Raw genomic sequence first — 27,008 nt, forward strand, 5'->3', positions numbered from 1 at the left:
TGGCCACCATGGATGTGGAATCTTTGTACTCCAATATCCCACACCAGGATGGATTAAATGCCTGCAAATTCTTCCTGGAAAACACAGGGACTGATGCAAATTCTGTGGTGAAACTTATAAAATTCATCCTCACCCACAATTACTTTAAATTTGACAAGATCATCTATCTACAGGAGACTGGCACAGCAATGGGAAGTAAAATGGCCCCACAGTATGCAAATCTTTTCATGGCCAAGCTTGAAAGCGACTTTTTGTTCTCATGTCCCACCAGGCCTCTGGCGTACTACCGCTACATTGATGACATCTTAATCATCTGGACGGAGTCTGAGCCACAGCTAAAGACGTTCCATGAACAGTTTAATCAATTTCATCCTATCATCAACTTGACACTCAATTACTCCTGTACTGAAATAAACTTTTTGGACACCATCATTAAGCTGCAGAACAATAAAATAGAGATATCCCTGTATCAGAAGCCAATCGACCGTCCAACATACCTTAAATGGGACAGTTTCCATCCAAAATACATAAAAAACTCCATTGTCTACAGCCAAGCCATCAGATACAATCGTATATGTTCCAACCCCATGGATAGGGATGAACACCTTGGTCGCCTCAGAAAGACCTTTTTGAATCAGGGCTACCATCCAAGAACAATTGAAAACCAGATTACAAGAGCCACCAGAATATCAAGGAATCACCTGCTACATTACAAAGCTAAAGAAGAAAATAACCGGGTACCTCTAGTAGTCACCTACAATCCAAATCTGGAGGTGCTAAGGGGAGCTGCACGGAAATTACAACCTTTACTGCAAAAAGATTCCAGACTACAATCCATTTTTCCAGACCCCCCACTACTGTGTTTTAGGCAGCCCCCAAATCTAAGAAGCATCATTGTCAAGAGCTCCCTGTCCTCCCCAACAGCTGCAGGAACCTTTCATTGCAACCAGGAAAAATGTAAAACCTGTCCATTTATAATGACCACGGACAAGATAAAGATCCCCAATTCACATCAGGACTACAAGATACAAGGTACTTTCAGCTGCGTCACTTCTAATGTGGTGTACCTAATTATTTGTACTAAATGTCCTACTGGGGGTCTGTATGTGAGGGAGACAAGGCAAAAGCTTAGAACAAGAATGAATTCTCACCACCACACAATAAGAGAAAAAAGAATGGATCTACCTGTGGCAATACATTTGTCTCCCAAATTATAACATTATGGACATGAAATTATTTGTGTTAAAAGGTAGCTTCAAATCTCAGAGAGACAGAAGAGTCTGGGAACATAAACTGATGACGACCTTTGACACTTTCACTGCAGGAATGAATGTGTCGCATGGATTTATGTCTTTTTACATCAACTAAGGAACTTGCCCCTCAGGCCATGTGGGGTCATCACAACAGAACGAGACATCAATAAAACAATCCTTATCTAAGAACTGCTAAGAACTGGCCCAATATTTATGGACATAACTGTTTATCACCCATGGTAATTCTGCTTCATGTCACCTGTCTTATCCATGGTTTTTCCCTTTTTTTTTTCTCTGCTATGTTGTGCATAAATATCTGATTCTTCAGAATTTGTTTTAGTCTTTGCCTGATGAAGAGACCTGTGTAGTCTCGAAAGCTTGCAATTTGTTACCATCTTTTCAGTTAGCCATTAAAAGGTATCAACCACTGAGGACTCTCAATTCTAAATATTTTTTTTAAGTATTTTGTGTAACATATCTCTGATTTAAGGGCATGAAAATTCAAAGTTAGAAAAATGCGAAATTTTCGCCGAATTTCCATTTTTTCCACAAATAAACGTAAGTAATATCAAAGACATTTTACCACTGTCATGAAGTACAATCTTTCATGAGAACACATTGTCAGAATCACTGGGATCCATGCAAGCGTTCCAGAGTTATAACCTCATAAATGGACAGTGGTCAGAATTGTAAAAATTGGCCCCGTCATTAACGTGCAAACCACTCTTGGGGGTAAAGGGGTTAAAAAAATAATCTCCATTGCCTCTTCCAAATGCTTAAAATCTAAATTTATCACATGTCGGCTCTGCACTATTATAAATAGTTCTATTTAAAAGTATATTTCTTGTTGAAACTCTGATAGAAAATATTGGCCTTTACGACAGTTTATACACTGTGTGCAGAATTATTAGGCAAGGATTATTTTTATTATAGATCAACAACTATGTTCTCAATCAACTCAAAAGACTCAAATATCAAAGCTTAATATTTTTGGAAGTTGGAGTGGGGTTTTTTTTAGATTTAGCTATCTTAGGAGGATATCTGTTTGTGCAGGTAACTATTACTGTGGAGAATTATTAGGCAACTTAGTAAAAACCAAATATATTCCCATCTCAGTTGTTTTTTTTCACCAGGTAAACCAATATAACTGCACAAAATTTAGAAATAAACATTTCTGACATGCAAAAACAAAACCCCAAAAAACTAGTGACCAATATAGCCACCTTTCTTTATGATGACACTCAACAGCCTTCCATCCATAGATTCTGTCAGATGCTTGATCTGTTTACGATCAGCATTGCGTGCAGCAGCCACCACGGCCTCCCAGACACTGTTCCGAGAGGTGTACTGTTTTCCCTCCCTGTAGATCTCACATTTTATGAGGAACCACAGGTTCTCTATGGGGTTCAGATCAGGTGAAGAAGGGGCCATGTCATTATTGTTTCTTCTTTGAGACCTTTATTGGCCAGCCACAATGTGGAGTAGTTGGCGGCATGTGATGGAGCATTGTCCTGCATGAAAATCCATGTTTTTCTTGAACGATATCGATTTCTTCCTGTACCACTGCTTGAAGAAGTTGTCTTCCAGAAACTGGCAGTAGGGCTGGGAGTTGAGCTTCACTCCATCCTCAACCCGAAAAGGTCCCAAAAGTTCATCTTTGATGATACCATCTCATACCATTACCCCACCTCCACCTTGCTGGCGTCGAAGTGGAGCTCTCTGTCCTTTACTAATCCAGCCTCTGGCCCCTCCATCTGGCCCATCAAGAGTCACTCTCATTTCATCAGTCCATAAAACATTTGAAAAGTCAGTCTTAAGATAATACGTCAAGACTGGGCCGTGTAATATCTTATGTTTCTTGTTCAAAGGTAGTGGTTTTTCAGCCTTCCTTACCTTGGCCATGTCCCTGAGTATCACACACCTTGTGCTTTTTGTTACTCCAGCTCTGAAATATGGCAAAACTGGTGGCAAATGGCATCTTGGCAGCTTCATGCTTGATTTTCCTCAATTTTGCACTTTTTTTGCCCAACACGCTTCTTGCGACCCTGTTGGCTATTTGCCATGAAACGCTTGATTGTTCGGTGATCACGCTTCAAAAGTTTGGCAATTTCAAGACTGCTGCATCCCTCTGCAAGACATCTCACAATTCTGGACTTTTCAGAACCCGTCAAATCTCTCTTTTGACCCATTTTGCCAAAGGAAAGAAAGTTGCCTAATAATTAAGCACACCTTATATAGGATTTTGATGTCATTAGACAACATCCCTCCTCATTACAGAGATGCCTGATTTACTTAATTGGTAGTTGGCTCTCAAGCCTGAACAGATTTGAGTAGGACAACATGTATAAAAAGTATCATGTAATCAAAATACAACTTGCCTAATAATTCCGCACACAGTGTATTGCCAAGAGCCACTGACACCCACACTCTAATAACCCCTAAGAGGTTTTACCATTAGTTAAACTTTTTTTATATACTTTAAAAAGACTGTTCAGCTTGATTATTTCAGTAGATGTGTTATTGTCTATAGTCACAGTTTTGCCTATCATCCTTTAACTTCTTTAACCCCTCTACATCTGGACTTACACACAGACCCCTAGGCTTGGGCCACATTGAAACTTGCTTTTCTGTAGTATGAGATGGGCAAGAAGAATAGTCAGGTAGTCTGGCCGCATCTGGGAGGGCAGAGAAAATATACAAAATCAGAAGACTCAAGAGTAGTCAGTAAACGGGCCAGGGTCACAACAGGAAACAAATGCACAAGCTGGGAGCTAAGTACAGAGGACAGAACCAGAGGAAAACAAGCCTTTATCTCACAGCTTCCGGCAAAATGTTTCGAGCTTTAGTAGGGTGCAGTGATTTCCAATTGGCTGAAGTAGGGAGCAGATTATTTTAACTGGACAGCGTACACACCCAAACTGCCAGAATGGATGGTACCACAGGTCGCAGGCACCTTAATCTTAGTGGCTGCACAGAGTCTGCACCCCCAGAGCTTCTGGTTGTGATGTCTCCTCCATTACCAGCACCCCCTGCAGAATGAATATGCAGACGTCATATCCCAGAGGAGATGGGACACAGCATTTGTAAAAGCCCTAATATGACAAAACGTCAGAAAATCAGAGCAATAGAAATCCCTATAAAGTGACTCCATTTTGGACAGTCTAACCCTCAGTGAGTTAATCTATAGGAGTAGTGACAATTTTGACTCCACAGCCACTTTCCGGTAACTAGCACATAGTGGATGTTGGAGAGTAAGAATTGAAAATATACCACTTTATTACTCAACACACAGTGCCCAGATTGTGCTCCAGAAACACACGCACCATAAATTTAAGTGGGTTCTTCTCGCTATAGTGTTGCCAAATACTTTAAAATAGTAGAACTCCGGCACACGATAGATACATTTTTAACGTTTTATTGTGCTGAAACAAGAAAATCCACAATTTTGGATAATGGACCCATATGAATACAGATGCGTTTAAATCATCAACTTTTCGGTGCGAATCTGTCTTTCTAAAGATACATCTGTTTTTACAGGTTCAGGGTCCCCGAATGGTGGAGTGGCTAGGCTCACATTTGCGGATGAGTCTGCAGCGTTTCGTATGTAAACACATGGCAAAACACATGATAACGCTGCTTTTTTTTTATCCACATCAACTTACGCATGACGGATAAAAAAACGCAACGTTTGCATGCGTTCGCATGTTTTTTGCACATGCGTTTGATAGGAAAAATGTTTTCAAGGAGGATTTCTGTGACACAAGCCACTCACATTGGGCGTGGCTCATGGGATTTCTGTATATAAACCCTTGTACAGCTGAAATCCTCACATTTTGCTCCCATGTCAAGATGGATCTTTGCATGGAGAGTTTCTATCGGAATCTGGATTTGGATGTCAACTTGTTTCTTTCCTTTGCATTTGCTTGTGAGCAAGAATAGAAAAGAGAAAAACGGAGAAGACGGTGTCGGCGCATTTGTTAGCACCCGATTGTTGAACTCCGACAGAGCCATGGAGCCTACCACTCCTTATTCAGTAAGCTCCGTGAAAACCCAGAGAAATATTTTGAGTACACTAGGATGTCTCAAGACAGCTTCATGGAATTGCTGGATTGTGTACAAGGAGCCATCAGCAGGAAGGACACCCAGCTCCGTAGAGCAATTCCTGCTGGTGACACTAAGGTAAATAATATTTAAACATTAACGCCGGTCATAATTATTATTGTTCGGCAATGTACTTAATATTTTTCCCCTTTTTTCATTTTCTAAAACTCTGTGCTTAATATTATTGTTATAAAAGCCATATTCTTTCTTTTTCTTTTTTTTTTTTCTTTCTTTGTTTAGCAAAACCCCAGTCATAAATATTATTGTTCTGATTTATTTTTTTCTTTCTCTGTTCGGCAGATTCCTGGCTACCGGAGAGAGCCTATCATCGCTCCATTTCCAGTTCCGGATAGGAATTTCAACACTATCTGGGATTGTCGCAGACACCTGCCAGGCTTTGTGGAATGTTCTCTGTGCGGAATTTATCCCCTTACCCACCATGGAAATCTGGCAGCAAACTGCAGGATTTTTTTTTTAAATTCAGTCGCCATGACAGCACAGACGAGAGAGGGGATCCACCCTTCAGAGACAGGAAACCTACAGACATAAAAGGGCGGTACCTCTCTCCCGTCTCAGTTGGTTTCCTGTCCCTGACAGGGGACCCTGCAGGCTTACCTTAAGAAGAAGGTGAAGACAAGAAGTGATACCCAGGCTCGGCAGGCCGGTTCAGGAAGCGGGAGGGCCCCTTCCGCGGTCAGGTCCGATATACTGGAGGTGCTACACCACAGACGGCTGTGGGGGTGGGCAGCAGCAGGGAAAAGCAGCCTTCAAGGGGAGTGCTGACTTGGGCGTCCTTTTCCGGTACCGGTATGTATAGCCATGGGGGGCCCTGCTCTCCAGGACCGTCTAGTCGGGTGCTGTGCTTGCTGGCTAGCGTCGGTATGCCAGCGGGGCGCATGCCGGCGTGACACGGGAGCCGGTGTGATACTATGAAGCTAGCGGCGGGTGTCGGTCACGGGCCGGCAAGGCACGCATATCGGGCGGCATGATGACTAGCAATCTTACACACTCCATAATTCGGGCGGGGGAAGTGACGCGCCGGAAGGGGCGCTCCCTCGCGAGTGGCGTGGTTTGATGACGCGTCGAGCATGCGCAGTACGGGCCGTGGCGGTGAACAGGAGGAAGATCCTGGGACATCACAGATGACCGGCGAGATATCGGGTGCTGATGCGGTTGCGATGTGCAGGTGATACGGCAGCCGGCTGGCTGACCTCTGATTGGGGGGCGGTCTCGGGGGGGAGGGGGCCTCCCAAAAGGCAGGTGTACCAAAATGATGAGATTGGAGGAACCTGCTGTCCCCGGCTTGGGGAGGTACCTAAGGGGGTTTAAGGAATCCTGACGAGCGACACATGCTTCCTATCCATAATGGAGTCACAGGAGCAAGAGCTGGTACAGCTACAGCAGCAGGATCAGCCTTTGGAGAAACCTCAAGTAAGGGATACGCAGCGGCGATCTAGTGATAGTAGTCGGCCGGCAGGAGACAGATCGGGTCAAAGATCTAGAGCCGGAAAGTCCTCAAGCCGTAATGATGATACACCAGCTGAGAGGATACCCTCACAATCTACGGTACCATTCAGTTTTCTATAGGGGTAAGTGATCGCCGAGAAAGTTCACTTAGTGATGTGTGTCTTCCCTTACATTCCCTCTCCTTGTCTATCAGGGGAAAAAACGGTCCACTAAAACTAAGCATAAACAGTGTGCTGAATGTGGAGTTCCGCTCCCGGATGACCACATAAAGAAGCTATGTGGACCATGCATTCAATGTTTAATAGCGGAGGAGACGCCAGACTTCACATCCAGCCTAAGGCACATGATCAGACAAGAGGTCAGGGGTTCAGTTAAATCCCTGTCTCAGGATAGAGAAAGTAGGGGAAGAGAGCCTAGATCCCCGATTTCAGTTGAGGACAGTGACTCAGGAGAGATAAGATCAGATTCCTCTCAGTCATCATCATCATCTTCTGACACTGAAGCCGGTCATTCTTGTTTTTTTTTGACCGGATAGACCGACTGGTCAAAGCGGTAAATAATACCATGGGGATTGAAGAAACCCAATCAGAGAAGTCTATGCAGGATGTCCTGTTTAAGGGGCTAGACCGGAAAGCTCGCAGATGTTTTCCAGTGGTAGACAAAGTGAGCTCTCTTATCACACGAGAATGGAAGAAACCTGAGAGGAGAGGTTCTCTTCCACCATCTTTTAAGAGGAGATATCCTTTTGAAGAAGCGGCATCTTCAGCATGGGATAAAGCCCCAAAACTCGATGCTGCAGTGGCTAAGGCTTCCAAGAAATCCTCGCTACCTTTTGAGGATTTGGGAACTTTAAAGGACCCGCTGGACAGGAGAGCTGATGTATTTCTAAAGAGAGCTTGGGAAACATCAGCGGGGGCTCTCAGACCATCAATTACAGCCACCTGCACAGCACACGTTCTATGATGGTTTGGCTGGACAGCTTAGAGGATCAACTTAAGGCCGGGGTCACACTAGAGCATAATACGGACGAGTGCTATGCGATAAAAAATCGCATAGCACTCGGCACAATGTTAATCTATGGTGCAGCTCCCATCATCCGATATTTTCTCCACCGTATTTCGGATCCGAGGGAACTCGCAGCAGGCTGCGATTGTCAGCGTATCTCGGCCGAGACTCGCCAATGCAAGTCTATGGGTGCGAGAAAAAATCGGATTACACACGGACCATGCGTGTGCATTGCGAGAAATACGGAAGACTTCTCCAGGTGACAGGAAATTGAATCATCCATCATCAGGAAGCTTTGGCATGCTAATTTATGGCCCACGCTGGATTGCAAAGCAGGAAGCACGCCTCCACGGAGTGTACTGTGTAGCAGCATGGCCAGGCATATTAATGTTGAGATGCTGATTGCTCTGGTCCATGATAGACCAGAGTTATGGGACCAACGCGACGCACATTATGCTGACCGCGCACGAAAAGACGCAGCATGGAGGGCAATCTGTCGCCACATGTTCCCTGATTTTGATGAGCGACCGCAAGCGGTTCAGCAAGAAATTTGTAAGTACCATCCTTTACCCAAAAATGTGCTGTAACATTTTTGTCTTGATAAAAATAGGCATGAACACATCATATGTGGTGTGTTTAGGAGTGATGTAAATGTTCCAAGCTCTTGGTTGAGGATACAAAAACATTAACAAGACACACCAATATGGTTCCAATATAGTAGCTAGAGTCCTTTCAGATCTTACCAAGGGAGTTTTATGTCCTCTTAGGCTCCAGGGCCTGTGTGTGCTTGCAAACCCTGGACCTGTTGTAGTTATGTGCTTGGCCAGCATGGTGGCTCAGTGGATATGAGTCCTGGGTTCAAATTCCAACAAGGACAAAATATGCAAAGAGTTTGGATGTTCTCTCCGTGTTTGCGTGGGTTTCCTCTGGGCACTCCGCTTTCCTCCCACAATCCAAAGACAAACTCATCGGGAATTTATATTGGGTGACAGCAATGATAATGTTTTTTTCAAACTGCAGAATATGTAATCGTTATGTAAAACTAAAGATTCTTTATTATTATTTGGTATTCCACAAACAACTTTTGCTTCTTTGCAGTGAATGTCACTAGACGCTGGCGGAGTTGCCGGGATCAATACCGGAGGGAACGTCAAGTTTCTGGGCGGAGTGGTGATGCAGCACCGAAAAAAAGAAAATATCTTTATTTTGATAGGCTGAATTTTCTTGCCCCGGTGATGGAGCTCAGACCGTAAGTGGATGCATGTCCCAAAAAATTATACACATCTTCTAACGTGAATATGTTTCTAATTTTTTCCTCTCTAATCATTTGTGAAATACAGAACAGAGTCCAATCTGACAGAAAGAGAGACTACATCTGACTCGGAGGTGGTGATTGACCCCATTGGTGAAGATTCTGAAATGGCTGGACCATCAGGGCAAGCACCAAGCAGCAACCAACCACAACCAGCAGCAGCGTCTTCTGCCACACAGGAGGCCAATCCAGAGGTTGAGGAAGGAGGCCAGAGCAGCAGTCCAACCTTGGCTCTGGATACATCACCACAGCCTACTACCAGAACAAACCGTGGGCGGCGCAGAAGGGTGGCTTCTAACACTGGCACCAGGAGGCAAGTGGATACAGGGGTGTTGGACTATTTGTCAAGGGCTGCACATGACGATGGGGAGGAAGCGTACTTCCGCAGTCTTGCCCGCTATTTACGGCCCATTCCACGCTCGCTCAGGCTGCGGACCAGAGGTTGTCTCCAAATTGTTCTTGATGCGGCAACACCCCCAAACAACCCCATTCGTTTGTTCAACTACCTAGAACAGTGGCAAATGTCACCTACAAATGTTCTGGCGGTGCAAGACCTTCCAGAGGAACCCAACCCAACAGTTGCAGCACCCCCCTTGCCACGTATAGCTCCACAACAACAGCCTGCCCAAAACACACAACAACAACCAAACAGGCCAATTAATGATTATCCATCCACTGCCCAATCTGACCACTTGAACAGACACATGTTTGGAGGCTGGTCCCAACATGTGTCTGCTCGACATGGCCATATTGGGGGGTATGACCAAATGGGTCAATACAGTACACAGGACTTTATGCCGTTCTATCCTCAACATCCAGTTGTACCGCACACTCAGGATCGAAACTTGCACCAACACCCTTCATATATATCTGCCATACCACAGGTTGACAGTCTGGTTGGTCCACCACCTAGGCCAAGTTCAGCACATGCTGGACACCCGCCATCACCATCGCCACCCCCAACCTACCAGAACCTGTAAGTTCGGTTCCAAAAGTTTCGGGAAGTCATTTATGTTATTTCTTTTTGTTTTTGGCACCATTGGCCTGTTCTTTGTTCTGGTTGACTCTGGTTATTAGGCCGAAAATTACATATGATGTTAATATGTTTTGGGCAAAGATATATATGCTTTGATCAGTAAAAATGTTGGTCCAAATATAAGTGTTGTGTCTTCTTAGGACTACAAAGATGATGTGGCAACTTCCAAACTTTTTGGGAAAGGAAAAGTAGAAACATAATATACAATTCACACATGAACATTAAGCTATTTATTAACTAACAATATCATGAAATTTTAAAGCACAACAGCATTGTCTTGCCAATCAGTCGCTCCCTCTGGTGACACAAAATAATTTGTTAAGACATCACGAACTTTGAGGCCTGAGGGCTGACGACGAGAAGGAAGAACACGTGGAGTAGGCAATACAGTATTAGCATAATCAATTTCACCAGCAGCAGATGATGGGCAATCATGGTATCTAGTAAAGTTGTGAAGAACAACACATGCTTTGATGACACCATTGACATTGCCTTCACTCAGTTGTATTGCGGACTGAAGTACCCGCCATTTAGCAGTGAGAATGCCAAATGAACACTCTACCAGACGGCGGGCACGTGAAAGGCGCAAATTAAAAATTCGACGCCGGTAGTCCAGGCCTCTCCGTGGATATGGCCGCATGACGTTCCTGGATAATTGAAACGCCTCATCTGCTACCATCATGTAAGGCACCGCATCTAAATTCGCCCCTGGTAGGTTACTTGGGGGTGGGAGATCCAAATCATTGGTGCGCAGCCGCCGACCCATTAAGGAAGAACTGAAGACTCTAGAGTCTCCAGTTCTCCCATAGGCCCCAATATCGACAATTATAAACCTGTAGTTGCTGTCGACCAGGGCCAACAGCACTACAGAGAAAAACTGTTTATAATTATAGAATTGGGTCCCTGAGCCCGGCGGCTTACGCACACGGATGTGCTTTCCGTCCAGAGCCCCAATACAGTGCGGAAACTGGCAGGTGTCCTGAAATCCCTGGGCAATCCGTAACCAATCGGACCTTTTCGGCTCAGGCATCACCTCTTGATGGAGTCTTCTCCATATTTCCGTGCATGTATCCCGCACAATTCCTGAAATTGTAGATTTCCCGACTAAAAACTCTAAATGCAGGGCCGCATATGATAGTCCAGTGGCAAGGAAGCTAAAAGAAACAAGATAATTTGTTTACAATACAAATTTAAAACATTACAGTGGTATCTGGGCCAAAACTACAATTATCTAAATAATATGGCATGATTCCTCAAACATTAAGGACAAGCGATGGCTTTGAGGTTAGATTTGCTTAAATCGGGGGTCGTCTTATCCGCCGGAAAATACGGGTATGTTGAAGTTTCGGAACCCTTTAAATAGCTACTTTGCACAATGGGTAATAGCATTACACACAAATCTTTTTTTTGAAACAGTGGATTGATACATACCGTAAAGTAAGGATAAGGCGCTCCTCTGCGGAAATGGATTTTCGCATCCTGGTGTCCTTCTTGGTAATCCCTGGTTGCAAAATCTCCAACAAAATATCAAACGTTTGTATCCGCATCCGACAATAGTTGAAGAACTTGTCTGGATTGGTCCTCAGAGCAGCATACAGACGTTTGAAATGGCCTTTCTTGATCCGTTGTTTCATAAGTGGATGTACCCACATCCGTCTACGCCTCCTCGGATCAACAATTACTGGGTATGGCTCTCCAAAACGTTGGGAAAGTACCCAGTTGTAAAGCACACGCTCTGTGGTGTTAAAAGTCAGTAGATCCGACATGTTGCTCATCAAGCAGAAGTGCACCAACACAACCAGGGACTCTGCTGCCTTGATTGGTGGCTGCCACCTGTTTTCAGGCCCTTAAATAATTTTCTGGGTGATGATTTAAATTTTTCCAGGTGGAAAAACCGTTATATGTCCATTTTGCAAGCCTGCGAGAAAATCTCGGCATACGGATGCCATACGGATGTCACACGGATGTCACACGGATCATTTGATGCGAGGAAATCGCATCCTCGCACTGCACACGGATCACTGTTTTTGAAACATTTGTGCGATTCTCGGCCGTGAAAAACGGACCGTTTTTTTATACGTTAAGTGTGTCCCCGGCCTAAGAACAAAACTCCGAGAAATGAGATTTTAGCCTCCCTTCCTATGATTCAGGGAGCAGCAGCCTACCTTGCGGATGCATTGGCAGACTCTGTGAAGCTAGCGGCCAGATCTGCGGCCCTTTCTAATTCAGCCCGTAGGGCCATTTGGCTAAAATGTTGGCCGGGCGATATGCAGGCCAGGTCAAAACTGTGCAATATTCCGTGTGAAGGGGCGCATTTGTTCGGTCCAGTTCTGGATGAGCTTCTGGAAAAAGCGGGAGATAGTAAGAAGCGTTTCCCTTACCTGGGTAGACCCTTCTATAGACTGGGTACTAACAGAAGATGGTTTGACCGTACAAGATCTAACAGAGATAGACCCAGATACGATGCCAGTAAGAAAAGAGGTAGAGGATTTATGTTCAACTCCTTCCGGGACAACAAAAAACCACAATGACTGTTGGACCAGGTGGGAGGCAGGCTCTTAGCCTTCTATCCGGCTTGGATAAAAATTTCCAATAGTCCTAAGCATTATTAGGTCAGGACTAAAATTTGATTTTCATGAAATTCCTCAGAATAAGTTTCTTTTAACGCCTATCCGTTCTTCACCTACAGAACAGCTGGCATTAGAATCTGAGGTGCAAGAACTCCAACGCAAAGGTGTATTGGTAAAAGTTCTGGAAGCACAAAGAGGTAAGGGGTTTTATTCCCCCCTCTTCTTGATTAAGAAGCCAGACAATTATTTTCGTACTATTATCAACCTTAAGGGCTGTAATAAATTCTTACTGGTTCAATCATTCAAAATGGAGTCTGTAAAAACAGCAATAAAACTATTATTTGACAAGTGTTTCATGGTCGTCTTAGACTTGAAAGACGCTTATTATCATGTTCCCATACATATAGACCACCAAAAGTTCTCAAGGGTAGCAGTTTCACTGGGGGGGGGGATAATAGAACACTTTCAATATAGGGCACTCCCCTTTGGAGTAGCTGTGGCCCCCCCGTGTGTTTACGAAAATAATGGTGGAAGTCATGGCGCATCTTCATGAACAGGATATTCTAGTGGTACCATATCTGGATGACCGGTTGATCGTAGGACTCTCAGATTCACACTGCTCAACCCAACTAGCCAAAGTAATCTCAACCTTACAGAATTTAGGTTGGATTATTAATTTCAAAAAGTCACGTTTACAATCGTTAAAAGTACAGGAATTCCTAGGGCTCATCCTAGACTTGGGGTTACAAGAATGTCGTCTGACAGACACAAAAGTAGAAAAAATTCATCGGCAAACACTCAAAGTAGTCAATAATCCATCAGTCACATTAAGAGGTGCAATGTCGCTGCTGGGCTCACTCACTTCATGCATCCCAGCGGTACTTTTGGCCCAGTACCACACCAGAGTCCTACAGTGAGATGTACTGTACAATACTCGTCGGTTAGATGGCCACTTTGATAATAAATTTTCCCTGTCTGAATCTTCTATACATTCCCTACATTGGTGGTTACACTTACCAAACCTGCGTACAGGGGTTCCCTGGACAAATAATATATCTCGAGTACTGACGACAGATGCCAGCCCTAAGGGCTGTGGGCACATATGGATGATATGTGGGTCCAGGGGAGTTGGTCACAAACAACAAACCTTATCTTCCAACCTTAAAGAGATTTTAGCAGTAGAACGAGCTCTAAGTCATTTCCTTATGTCCCTACAGGGCCGACACGTCAGGCTTTTCTCATACAACCAGGTAACAGTAGCATACATTAACCATCAGGGGGGAACTCGGTCCAGATCTTTAATGGAAGTGGCGGGTTGTATTTTTCAGATAGCAGAGGCTCATCTACTGTCACTCACATCTCTTCATTTAAGGGAAAACACAACGTCATAGCCGATTATCTAAGTCGCAGAAAACTCAGACAAGGAGATTGGATTCTCAATCAGACCGTCTTCAATCAGATCAGACTTCTATGGGGATGTCCAGACATAGACCTCTTCGCCAGCAGAGAAAACAAAGACTCACCGGTTTTGCTCCCTAAACCCCAGAAAAAACCCGTACGCAGTGGACGCACTCTTAATCCCATGGCACTTCAATCTAGCCTATGCGTTTCCTCCATTGAACTTGATTCCGTTAGTTCTGAGGAAGATTCGGGAGGACAAAGCTCGAATAATTTTTATAGCGCCATTCTGGCCCAGGAGTCCGTGGTTTCCTTGGCTGAGGAAGATGTCCGTTTCTCAGCCTTGGATTCTCCCAGAACTTCCAGACCTCGTCTCACAAGGTCCAATCCTCCATCCACGAGTGTCCAATTTACATCTAGCAGCCTGGAATTTGAAGGGGCATTACTAAAAAAGAGGTTTTTCGCAGGAACTAGTTAATACCTTAATGAGAAGCAGGAAGCCTTCTACAACAAATATTTGTTAAAATATGGAAGAAATTCTTGGCTAATTCAGGATTAGAGATTGGCCAAAAGCTCTGTATTACTAAGATTCTAGAGTTCCTGCAGAGAGGTCTAGAAATGGGTCTTGCTACAAGCACCCTTAGGGTCCATGTGTCGGCCTTGGGAACGCTATATAATCGTAATTTAGCTAGTAATTATTGGATCGCTAGATTCATCAAGGCAGCGGCTAGGTCCAGACCCATGGTTAGGAAAATAATAGCTCCGTGGGATTTAAACTTGGTACTTACAGCTTTGACTGAAGCCCCATTTGAGCCGATTGATTCTGCTTCTATAAAAGTTCTGTCCTTTAAAACAGCACTATTAGTCGCCCTCACATCAGCAAGGAGGGTTAGAGACCTACAGGCCCTCTCTAGACAACCCCCATACATTCAGTTTAGAGATGATAGAGTAATATTAAAGACTGATCCTCTGTACCTTCCAAAGGTAGCGTCAAAATTCCACAGACTGCAGGAGATAAATCTCCCCACCTTTTGTCCTAATCCCACAAATAAGAAAGAACTCAAACTACATTCATTAGATGTTAAAACATGTCTGCTTAGATATATTAAGGTAACAGACCCTTGGAAAAAGGATAGTTCTTTATTCATGTCTTTTCAGGGAGTCCGAAAAGGATTTAGGGTGTCTAGGAATACCTTAGGTAGATGGATTAGGGAAGGGATATCTTTGGCTTACTCAGCAGGTGGCCTAGAGGTTCTGGAAGGTATAAGAGCCCATTCTACTCGAGCCATGGTGTCATCCTGGGCAGAAAGATCGGAGGTGTCGATTGAAGATATATGTAAGGCGGCCACATGGTCATCTCCATCTACTTTCTTTAATCATTACAGACTAGACCTGGGTGGCTCCTCAGATCTCACGTTTGGTAGAAGGGTGCTGGAAGCAGTAGTCCCTCCCTAGGATTCTCTTTCTCTGTAAATCTCTCGTCTGTGCTGTCATGGCGACTGAATAAATACTCAAGCTACTTACTGGTAGCGGTGTTTTTCAGGAGCCATGACAGCACCCTTATATTCCCTCCCTTTATACTATTATGGCTTGACATCACTGTTTTATATAGAAATCTTTCTTTTAAATTTAGTCACACGGGTGAAATGTGTAAATTATTTATGTACTAACTAACCGGGGTGGTCCTCTCATGCTCTGTAATCCAACTGAGGCGGGAGAGAGGTACCGCCCTTTTATGTCTGTAGGTTTCCTGTTCTTGAAGGGCAGATCCCCTCTCTTGTCTGTGCTGTCATGGCTCCTGAAAAATACCGCTACCAGTAAGTAGCTTGAGTATTTTAAGTTTGTAATTTCCCCAACTGTTTGGGAGCAGTGGATGGAAAACATATCCGGATTACCAAATCGTATGGAACTGGATCCAAGTACTTTAATTATAAACAAATATTTTTCCAAAGCTGCAGTGTAAAGCAAATAAAGAGAGGCAATAGATTGTGTCATGGAGCTATGAGGTGGCACAAAACCAAGTGTGTACACAGCGACGTGTGTTGTCGGCGCGCGGTGGGTGTGTGTACACGGCGACGAAAGAGACAAAGATGAAGCAGTGGTTGGGGAAAAACATCACAAATTTATTTAAAATAAAAAATTTACTAACAGATGAGGGGGAAATGTTATGGACCTGGGGGGTGTGGAGCTGGGAGGATTGGCTACGGGTGGACGATGAAGGGGTTCCAGGGGAAGGGGTAACTAAACTTGTGGGGTCTGAGAGGTCAAGAATGGAAGTAGACACATTAGGAGTAGAAGCATGAGATGGGAGAGACGCAATGGAAAGGACAGGAAAAACTGGACAACACAGACACATTGGGAGGTGAGGGTGGAGGTAGCAATCTTGCCTTGCGCAGGCGTGTACTACGGAGGACACAGCATGAACTTCAATCCAATATTGCGGCCAGCATGCAGCCAGCGGGTAAGGAAAGGGTGAATCAAACACCCGAAAACCCCGCCTGTTGTGAATTCCGTTCTCGGGCTCCCTCCTGTGGTCGTGAGTGGTATTGTGTGAGTTATGTTCTTGGGCTCCCTCTGGTGGCTTTTAGCGTTATGGCTGGCTGGTAGCTGGGCTCAGCTGCCTTGTAATCTGCTAGTCTGGCCTCCTATTTAAGGCCACCTGGACCTTTACTGAGTGCCTGCTGTCGTTTTATTCAGTACTGGTTCTGATCTCTCTTGGACTCCTTGTGACCTGTTTTCTCCTTGAGAAGCTAAGTCTTTCTAGTTCATGTTTACTCAATATGTTTCTGAAAACATCTCTCTGTATATGATGAGTTCTGTCCAGCTTGCTTATATGTGATTTCCTTGCTTGCTGGAAGCTCTGGGGTGCAGAGTTGCTCCCCTTGCATCGTAGTCGGTGTGGGGGTTCTTGCATTCTCTGCGTGGATGGTTTTTGATAGGGTTTTATACTGACCGCACAGATCCCTTGCTATCTTCTGTCTATTTAGTGTTAGTGGGCCTCATTTGCTAAAATCTGTTTTTCATTTCTACGTTTGTGTTTTCCCCTTACCTCACCGTTATTATTTGTGGGGGGCTATCTAAACTTTGGGGTTATTTCTCTGAGGCAAGTGAGGCTTTGCTTTCTCTCTAGGGGTAGCTAGTTTCTCAGGCTGTGAAGAGACGTCTAGGATTTTCAGGCACGTTCCACGGCTACCTATAGTGTGTGTCGATAGGATCAGGGTTGCGGTCAGTAAAGTTTCCCACATCCCCAGAGCTCGTCCTAATATTTCGGTTTACCCATCAGGTCAGTTCTTGCGATCCTAACCACCAGGATCATAACAGTACAGCAGGCCTTTAAAGAGTTAATCCATCGCAAAAGAGGGATAAGAGGAATCCTGAGTTAATTTTTTTTTTCCTCTGCAGTGTGTCTAGCCTCACTCCTCCCCTTAATCTCTGGGTGGTTCTGAATTCAGCTGCAGACATGGACATTCAGAGTCTGTCCTCTAGTGTGAATCACCTCACTGCAAGGGTGCAGGGCATTCAGGATTATGTAGTTCGCAGTCCTATGTCAGAGCCTAAAATACCAATTCCTGAGTTATTCTCTGGAGATAGATCAAGGTTTTTGAATTTTAAAAATAATTGCAAGTTATTCCTTTCTCTGAGACCTCATTCCTCTGGTGATCCTGTTCAGCAAGTTAAAATTATTATTTCTTTCTTGCGTGGTGACCCTCAAGATTGGGCATTCTCCCAGGCGCCAGGAGATCCTGCATTGCTAAATGTGGATGCGTTTTTTCTGGCGCTTGGATTGCTTTATGAGGAACCTAATCTGGTAGACCAAGCAGAAAAGGTTTTGCTGGCTCTCTCTCAGGGTCAGGATGAAGCTGAGGTTTACTGTCAGAAGTTCAGAAAATGGTCTGCGCTCACTCAATGGAATGAGTGTGCGCTGGCAGCGATTTTCAGAAAGGGTCTTTCTGAAGCCCTTAAGGATTTTATGGTGGGGTTCCCCACGCCTGCGGGTCTGAATGAGTCCATGTCTTTGGCCATTCAGATTGATCGGCGTTTGCGGGAGCGCAAACCTGTGCACCATCTGGCGGTATTTTCTGAACAGAAACCTGAGTCTATGCAATGTGACAGGATTCTGACTAGAATTGAACGGCAAAATCATAGACGTCAGAATGGGTTGTGCTTTTACTGTGGTGACTCTGCTCATGTAATATCAGATTGTCCTAAGCGCACAAAAAGGTTCGCTAAGTCTGTCACCATTGGTACTGTACAGCCTAAATTCATTTTGTCTGTTACTTTGATTTGCTCTCTGTCATCCTACTCAGTTATGGTTTTTGCGGATTCAGGTGCTGCCCTGAATTTGATGGATTTGTCATTTGCCAGGTGCTGTGGATTTATCTTGGAGCCTTTGCAATTTCCTATTCCACTAAAGGGAATTGATGCTACGCCATTGGCCAAGAATAAGCCTCAGTACTGGACTCAAGTGACCATGTGCATGACTCCTGCACATCAGGAGGTGATTCGCTTTCTTGTGTTACATAATTTGCATGATGTTGTCGTGTTGGGTCTGCTTTGGCTGCAGGCCCATAATCCAGTCCTGGATTGGAAAGTGATGTGTCAAGTTGGGGTTGCCAGGGAATTCATGGCGACGCTCCTTTGGTGTCAATTGCTTCTTTTACTCCTTCTGAAGTCCCTGAGTTTTTGTCGGACTACCAGGGTGTATTTGATGAGCCCAAATCCAGTGCCCTACCTCCTCATAGGGATTGTGATTGTGATTGTGCTATAGATTTGATTCCTGGTAGTAAGTTCCCTAAGGGACGACTTTTTAATTTATCTGTACCAGAAAATGCCGCTATGCGGAGTTATATAAAGGAGTCTTTGGAGAAGGGGCATATTCGCCCGTCCTCGTCCCCTTTGGGTGCAGGGTTCTTTTTTGTGGCTAAGAGGGATGGTTCTTTGAGACCCTGTATAGATTATCGCCTTTTAAATAACATCACGGTCAAATTTCAGTATCCTTTGCCACTTCTGTCCGATCTGTTTGCTCGAATTAGGGGGGGCAGTTGGTTCACCAAAATAGATCTTCGAGGAGCTTATAATCTTGTGCATATAAAGCAGGGCGATGAATGGAAAACAGCATTTAATACGCCCGAAGGCCATTTTGAGTACTTGGTGATGCCTTTTGGGCTTTCTAATGCCCCTTCAGTGTTTCAGACCTTCATGCACGACATGTTCCGAGAATATCTGGATAAATTTATGATTGTGTACCTGGATGATATTTTGGTCTTTTCTGATGATTGGGAATCTCATGTGAAGCAGGTCAGGATGGTATTTCAGGTCCTGCGTGCCAGTGCCTTGTTTGTGAAGGGCTCTAAATGTCTCTTCGGAGTCCAGAAGGTTTCCTTTTTGGGCTTTATATTTTCTCCGTCTTCTATTGAGATGGACCCAGTCAAGGTCCAGGCTATTCATGACTGGACTCAACCTACATCGGTGAAGAGTCTTCAGAAGTTCTTGGGCTTCGCTAATTTTTACCGTCGTTTCATCACTAATTTTTCTAGTGTGGTTAAGCCTTTGACGGATTTGACCAAGAAGGGTGCTGATGTGACAAATTGGTCTCCTGCGGCCGTGGCAGCCTTTCAGGAGCTGAAACATCGGTTTTCTTCAGCTCCTGTTTTACGTCAGCCGGATGTCTCTCTTCCTTTCCAGGTTGAGGTTGATGCTTCTGAAATTGGGGCAGGGGCTGTCTTGTCGCAGAGAAGCTCTGATGGCTCTGTGATGAGGCCATGTGCTTTCTTTTCAAGAAATGGAAAGCGGAATTATGATGTTGGTAATCGAGAGTTGTTGGCTATGAAATGGGCATTTGAGGAGTGGCGTCATTGGCTTGAGGGGGCTAAACATCGTGTGGTGGTCTTGACTGATTTGCGACGGGTGCTGCAGGAATTTCAGGCCAATAGACCTGACCGTTGTCCACCAGAGAGAATGTTTGTCCCAGATAGATGGACCAGTACAGTTATTTCCGAGGTTCATTCTTCTGTGTTGGCAGGTCATCCTGGGATCTTTGGTACCAGGGATTTGGTGGCTAGGTCCTTTTGGTGGCCTTCCTTGTCGCGGGATGTGCGTTCCTTTGTGCAGTCCTGTGGGATTTGTGCTCGGGCCAAGCCTTGCTTTTCTCGTGCCAGTGGATTGCTTTTGCCTTTGCCTGTCCCGAAGAGACCCTGGACGCATATTTCCATGGATTTTATTTCGGATCTTCCAGTCTCTCAGAGTCTGTCATCTGGGTGGTTTGTGATCGTTTTTCTAAAATGGTCAATTTGGTACCCCTGCCTAAGTTGCCTTCCTCCTCTGATTTGGTTCCACTGTTTTTTCAGAATGTGGTTCGTTTGCATGGTATTCCTGAGAACATTGTGTCTGACAGAGGATCCCAGTTTGTGTCCAGATTTTGGCGGTCCTTTTGTGCTAAGATGGGCATTGATTTATCTTTTTCGTCGGCCTTCCATCCTCAGACGAATGGGCAAACTGAGCGAACTAATCAGACCGAAACCTATCTGAGATGTTTTGTTTCTGCTGATCAGGATGATTGGGTGACTTTTTTGCTATTGGCTAAGTTCACCCTCAACAATCGGGCTAGTTCAGCTACTTTGGTTTCGCCTTTTTTTTGTAATTCTGGTTTTCATCCTCGTTTTTCCTCGGGTCAGGTTGAACCTTCTGACTGTCCTGGGGTGGATTCTGTGGTGGATAGGTTGCAGCAGATTTGGAACCACGTAGTGGACAATTTGACGTTGGCACAGGAGAAGGCTCAGCGCTTTGCTAACCGCCATCGCTGTATGGGTCCCCGACTTCGTGTGGGGGATATGGTATGGTTGTCTTCTCATTTTGTTCCTATGAAGGTCTCCTCTCCTAAATTCAAGCCTCGTTTCATCGGTCCTTATAAGATTTTAGAAATCCTCAACCCTGTGTCATTTCGTTTGGACCTCCCAGCATCGTTTACCATTCATAATGTGTTCCATAGGTCATTGTTGCGGAGGTATGTGCTGCCTGTGGTTCCTTCTGTGGATCCTCCTGCTCCGGTGTTGGTCGAGGGAGAATTGGAGTATGTGGTGGAGAAGATCTTGGATTCGAGACGGAGACTTCAGTACTTGGTTAAATGGAAGGGCTATGGTCAGGAGGATAATTCCTGGGTTGTCGCTTCTGATGTTCATGCGGCCGATTTGGTGCGTGCCTTTCATTCGGCTCATCCTGATCGCCCTGGGAGCCCTGGTGAGGGTTCGGTGACCCCTCCTCAAGGGGGGGGGGGTACTGTTGTGAATTCCATTCTCGGGCTCCCTCCTGTGGTCGTGAGTGGTATTGTGTGAGTTCTGTTCTTGGGCTCCCTCTGGTGGCTTTTAGCGTTATGGCTGGCTGGTAGCTGGGCTCAGCTGCCTTGTAATCTGCTAGTCTGGCCTCCTATTTAAGGTCACCTGGACCTTTACTGAGTGCCTGCTGTCGTTGTATTCAGTACTGGTTCTGATCTCTCTTGGACTCCTTGTGACCTGTTTTCTCCTTGAGAAGCTTAGTCTTTCTAGTTCATGTTTGCTCATTATGTTTCTGAAAACATCTCTCTGTATATGATGAGTTCTGTCCAGCTTGCTTATATGTGATTTCCTTGCTTTCTGGAAGCTCTGGGGCGCAGAGTTGCTCCCCTTGCATCGTAGTCGGTGTGGGGGTTCTTGCATTCTCTGCGTGGATGGTTTTTGACAGGGTTTTATACTGACCGCACAGATCCCTTGCTATCTTCCGTCTATTTAGTGTTAGCGGGCCTCATTTGCTAAAATCTGTTTTTCATTTCTAAGTTTGTTTTTGCCCTTTACCTCACCGTTATTATTTGTGGGGGACTATCTAAACTTTGGGGTTATTTCTCTGAGGCAAGTGAGGCTTTGCTTTCTCTCTAGGGGTAGCTAGTTTCTCAGGCTGTGAAGAGACGTCTAGGATTTTCAGGCACGTTCCACGGCTACCTATAGTGTGTGTCGATAGGATCAGGGTTGCGGTCAGTAAAGTTTCCCACATCCCCAGAGCTCGTCCTAATATTTTGGTTTACTCATCAGGTCAGTTCTTGCGATCCTAACCACCAGGATCATAACACCCGCCCATATGACCACAAACCTGTCCCGCCAAATTCAGGTGACAGGTTCCCCTTAAGTCCTCCATCAGCGCTTGGGTCACCTCAGTCCACAACTGCTGAATCACCACAGCGTCCGAGTGTTGATGCTCCCGGGTGTCCCACAATGGAGCTCGCTCGTGCACCAAGGTGATGAGGAGGTCATTGTCTATAAAATCCTCCTCCTGTTGTTGGACCTAGAAATGAAACAAAGACAGTAATGTTGTAAAGATAAAACACTTAAAACAAAACCGTCAAAAAGAAAAAAAAAGTCAAGAATAACTAAAAACAGTCAAGAATACTTACACGCCATCATGCCACCGAAACTTGGGCCCTAACCTGCTGCTCCTGTTCTTCTGCACTGGAATGGTTCTGTAAAAAGAAAAATAAATATTTTGCCACATGTGTAAAATAGTGACAGTAAATACTTACCAATCAGGAGCAAATGTACTCACTACAGTCTCCTACTATGTGGGCTCTGGTCTTCAGTGGAGGACATGATGAGGAATGCTGCAAGAGAGACAAAAATGATTAAAGACTGCAGGGAGAAAAACAGGCAGACATATAGCTTGTATACTTAGATTTTGATAGTCTTCCAAACTTGATGCTGCAAGGCTTGTATCGCTTCCAGAATCTTGAGTACTAGACTTCCACTGCCCACACCTTCTTTTATAAGCTTTGTTTGGGGGGTGGCTTAAAGCAAGTTCCTAGACATGTTTACTCATAAAATCGCATGCGTATGTAAATGCAATCGTATGCATGTCCGTGCGTGCATGCATTCCCATAGACTGTAATGCGTTTATTTGACGCACTCCTTCCGCAAGTGTCCGCATGCATATGGCGGTGGAAATTTGCCGCCACAAAATATTAACATGGTGCGTCAGCCGTGCCCAGCCGCACACTGCAAAAATACGCATGCGTAACCAAATGCGGGCGAACGCATGTACCTGCGTCTACAATGTTAAAGATATGAAATCAAGACACATGCAGCTGTATGCGTCAAAAATGCTGCGGACACAACCGCAAATGTGAAACCAGCCTAAGGTGTCCATCTGCATTGGTGTCCACATGGCACATGGACACCTTACTCCACCACTCGGGGACCCTGAATTTGTAAAAACAGATGTATCTTGAGAGAGGCAGATTCCCACCATAGTATCGATGATTTAAACACATCTGTATTCATATGTGTCTATTATCCGAAATTGTGGATTTTCTTGTTTCAGCACAGCAAAACGTTAGATATATTTTAATCGTGTGCCGGAGTTCTACCATTTTGATCTATTTACTTTTTACTCCAGAGCACCCATTCAACAGTGAGCACTCCATTTCTAGAATGTAAATGCCAAATACATTGATGCTAAAGGTGGTTTGGGTACGCTGCAAGACTCTGAAGCAAGGGGGAAATTTGACTTTGGGAGAGCGGATTTTGCTGAATTGGTTTATGGAAGCTATGTTGATTTCTAAAAAGCCATTGAGCCACTAATATTGTGGAAACCTCTGTTTTTTCCATTGACAGTTGATGGACCTGAGTGGGGACTTGTGTTTTTTGTAAGATGAGTAGAAATTTTTATTGGTAGTATTTTTTTCTACATAACATTGTTTGGTGGCTTTTTATTCCATATTTGGGAGGCAGAATGAAGAAACAGTTGAACATCATGCTCTACTGGTTCATCCTATGAGGTTTTCTATTAGACTGAGAACTGTCATTTTCTTGGTGAATAATTCAAATGTTTTACATAATTTGCCATTTCCACTGACAGTTTAAATTGAAATGTTTTTCAATATTAAGTTTGAGGATATTTATTGAAAAATAATTGGTTTTATTTTTGGCAGATAACTGTACCAGGAGATCAGAGGGACAGCTGACATCTTCAATTTTGAAATCAGATAATCTTGAAATCCCACAGGATACAATTGAAGTGAATGCTATTACTCCAGATATACCATCATCCCTTCAAAGCAAAGATCTGTCATCTGATCCTTTGAAACAGGTCCTGTCTTCTGATTCATTACCGACTACTAAGGAACAGCAAATTAGTAAAATAAGCATTAAAAAACGAACTGCTCCTAAATCAAAAAAGCCATTTTCACCTTCAGAATATGGAAATAGCTTTCCCCTTGAAAAGTCTTTTCTTAAACATCAAATAATTCACACAGCAGACAATAGATTTTCTTGTTCCAAGTGTGGGAAATGTTTTAACCAGAAATCATATTTGCTTAAGCACCTGAGAACTCACACAGGTGAGAAGCCTTTTTCCTGTTCAGAATGTGAGAAATGTTTTAACCGTAAAACACATCTGGCTAGCCACCTCAGAACTCACACAGGTGAGAAGCCTTTTTCCTGTACAGAATGTGGGAAATGTTTTAACCGTAAATCGCATCTGGCTAGCCACCAGAGAACTCACACAGGGGAGAAGCCTTTTTCCTGTTCAGAATGTGGGAAATGTTTTAAGCAGAAATCACATCTTGTTATACACCACATAACTCACACAGGGGATAAACCTTATTCCTGTTCAGAATGTGAGAAATGTTTTAACCAGAAATCAGATTTGCTTAAGCACCAGAGAATTCACACAGGGGAGAAGCCTTTTTCCTGTTCAGAATGTGGGAAATGTTTTAACCAGAAATCACATCTTGTTATACACCACATAACTCACACAGGGGAGAAGCCTTTTTCCTGTTCAGAATGTGAGAAATGTTTTAACCGAAAATCGGTTCTTGATTACCACCAGAGAATTCACACAGGGGAGAAGCCTTTTTCCTGTTCAGAATGTGGGAAATGTTTTAACCATAAAACTGATCTGGCTAGCCACCAGAGAACTCACACAGGGGAGAAGCCTTTTTCATGTTCTTAATGTGGGAAAGCCCGCAACGGCGAAACGTACGTCGAGGCTCTCTTTTGCTCACACCACGCCGGTTTTTGGCTACTACCATGTCCCAAGGTAATGTTCCTTTACCATCAACAGCATGCATGTATCCTTACTAGGACTTGGATGTGCCGGTGACATACACACCTCTATGCCCTGTTCTGATTGAGCACAGTTAAGGTACCGTCACACTAAACGATATCGCTAGCGATCCGTGACGTTGCAGCGTCCTGGCTAGCGATATCGTTCAGTTTGACAGGCAGCAGCGATCAGGATCCTGCTGTGATATCGCTGGTCGCTGCAGAAAGTCCAGAACTTTATTTCGTCGCTGGACTCCCTGCAGACATTGCTGAATCGGTGTGTGTGACGCCGATTCAGCGATGTATTCGCAGGGCCGCGCTTAGTAACCCGATGTTTACCCTGGTTACCAGCGTAAAAGTAAAAAAAAACAAACACTACATACTCACCTTCCGCTGTCTGTCCACTGGCATTGTGCTTCTCTGCACTGTGAGCGCCGGCCAGCCGGAAAGCACAGCACAGCGGTGACATCACCGCTGTGCTTTCCGGCCGCAGTGCAGAGAAGCAGAACGCCGGGGGACAGACAGCGGAAGGTAAGTATGTAGTGTTTGTTTTTTTGTACTTTTACGCTGGTAACCAGGGTAAACATCGGGTTACTAAGCGCGGCCCTGCGCTTAGTAACCCAATGTTTACCTTGGTTACCAGGGGATCGGCATCGTTGGTCGCTGGAGAGTGGTCTGTGTGACGGCTCTCCAGCGACCAAACAGCGACGCTGCAGCGATCGGCATCGTTGTCTCTATCGCTGCAGCGTCGCTTAATGTGAAGGTACCTTTATATTTGTAGATAAGGTTCCATGTTATCTTGTTGGACTAACTCCATGGGGTTACTATTTATCTTATACCCTTTCTTGTTATGATGTTCTTTTGGAGCGCTGACCATCTGTGTAACCCTCTTCTTTACTATTATTTTTTCTCTTTTTATATTTTGTGAACTAGGGTTATATCCCGGCGTGGGTGGGCAGTTAGGACGCCTGGACTTTGTGTGCCCTTTCCCAGCATCTAGTTACATCTTTTATGCTGGTGATGTTGTTGGCACGCCTTTCCAATCACCGTTTTTTGTCCATATGCATTTATTGTAATATTGTGTATTTGATACTTTAATAATAAAAATGTGTTTTTTGATACCTCTTCTGCCTGGTTGCGAACTCTGTGTATATATTTTGTATATATCTGTTATCCCATCTCCTTATCCAGGTTGTTCTTATAGGTTTATATGTTTTGGCTTAGAGGTATGCCCTCTGCTGGCCGAGAGGGCATTTTTGGTTTAGGTGTCTCATGTTCTCAGTAGTGTTTGTGTCTCAAGTTACTTTATTTGTACTCAGTAATGCTGGTGGAGGGGCCAGGGTGTGGATAATAACATGTGAGGATGTCATGTGATTTTTGGAGGGAGTGATAAGGCCATGACATCACCTCAGGTCCTTCGGAACACAGTAATGAGCTGTGTATAGCGTACTGAGGACAGTATACACTGTGATAAGATAATCTGTTGAGAGGAAATCTGATTCAGTTTCTGTTTCTAAGGGTACCGTCTCACATAACGATTTACCAACGATCACGACCAGCGATACGACCTGGCCGTGATCGTTGGAAAGTCGTTGTGTGGTCGCTGGGGAGCTGTCACACAGACCGCTCTCCAGCGACCAACGATGCCGAGGGCTGCGCTTAGTAACCCGATGTTTACCGTGGTTACCAGCGTAAAAGTAAAAAAAACCGTACATACTCACCTGTCGGTGTCCTTCAGGTCCCTTGCCGTCTGCTTCCTGCTCTGACTGAGTGCCGCCGTACAGTGAGAGCAGAGCGCAGCGG

General features: G+C 44.6%; 1 protein-coding gene across 3 annotated transcripts in view; it reads left to right on the plus strand.

Annotated features, from left to right (window-relative positions):
• LOC143766636 (uncharacterized) overlaps positions 1 to 26,330 on the plus strand; it is a 70,042-nt gene extending 43,712 nt beyond the window's left edge. For 2 of the 3 annotated variants that reach the window (XM_077254444.1, XM_077254445.1), the window contains exons 7-8: positions 8,925 to 9,075; positions 9,167 to 10,289. In XM_077254444.1, the coding sequence (XP_077110559.1) occupies positions 8,925 to 9,075; positions 9,167 to 10,118 (1,103 nt within the window). In that variant the 3' untranslated portion in view covers positions 10,119 to 10,289. Of the gene's footprint in view, positions 1 to 8,924; positions 9,076 to 9,166; positions 10,290 to 24,091 lie in introns of those variants that run through there. The other variant, XM_077254446.1, reaches the window with a different exon arrangement.
• The last annotated feature ends 678 nt before the right edge of the window (positions 26,331 to 27,008 follow it).

The sequence above is a fragment of the Ranitomeya variabilis genome, chromosome 4 (assembly GCF_051348905.1).
Source record: "Ranitomeya variabilis isolate aRanVar5 chromosome 4, aRanVar5.hap1, whole genome shotgun sequence".
NCBI lineage: Eukaryota > Metazoa > Chordata > Amphibia > Anura > Dendrobatidae > Ranitomeya > Ranitomeya variabilis.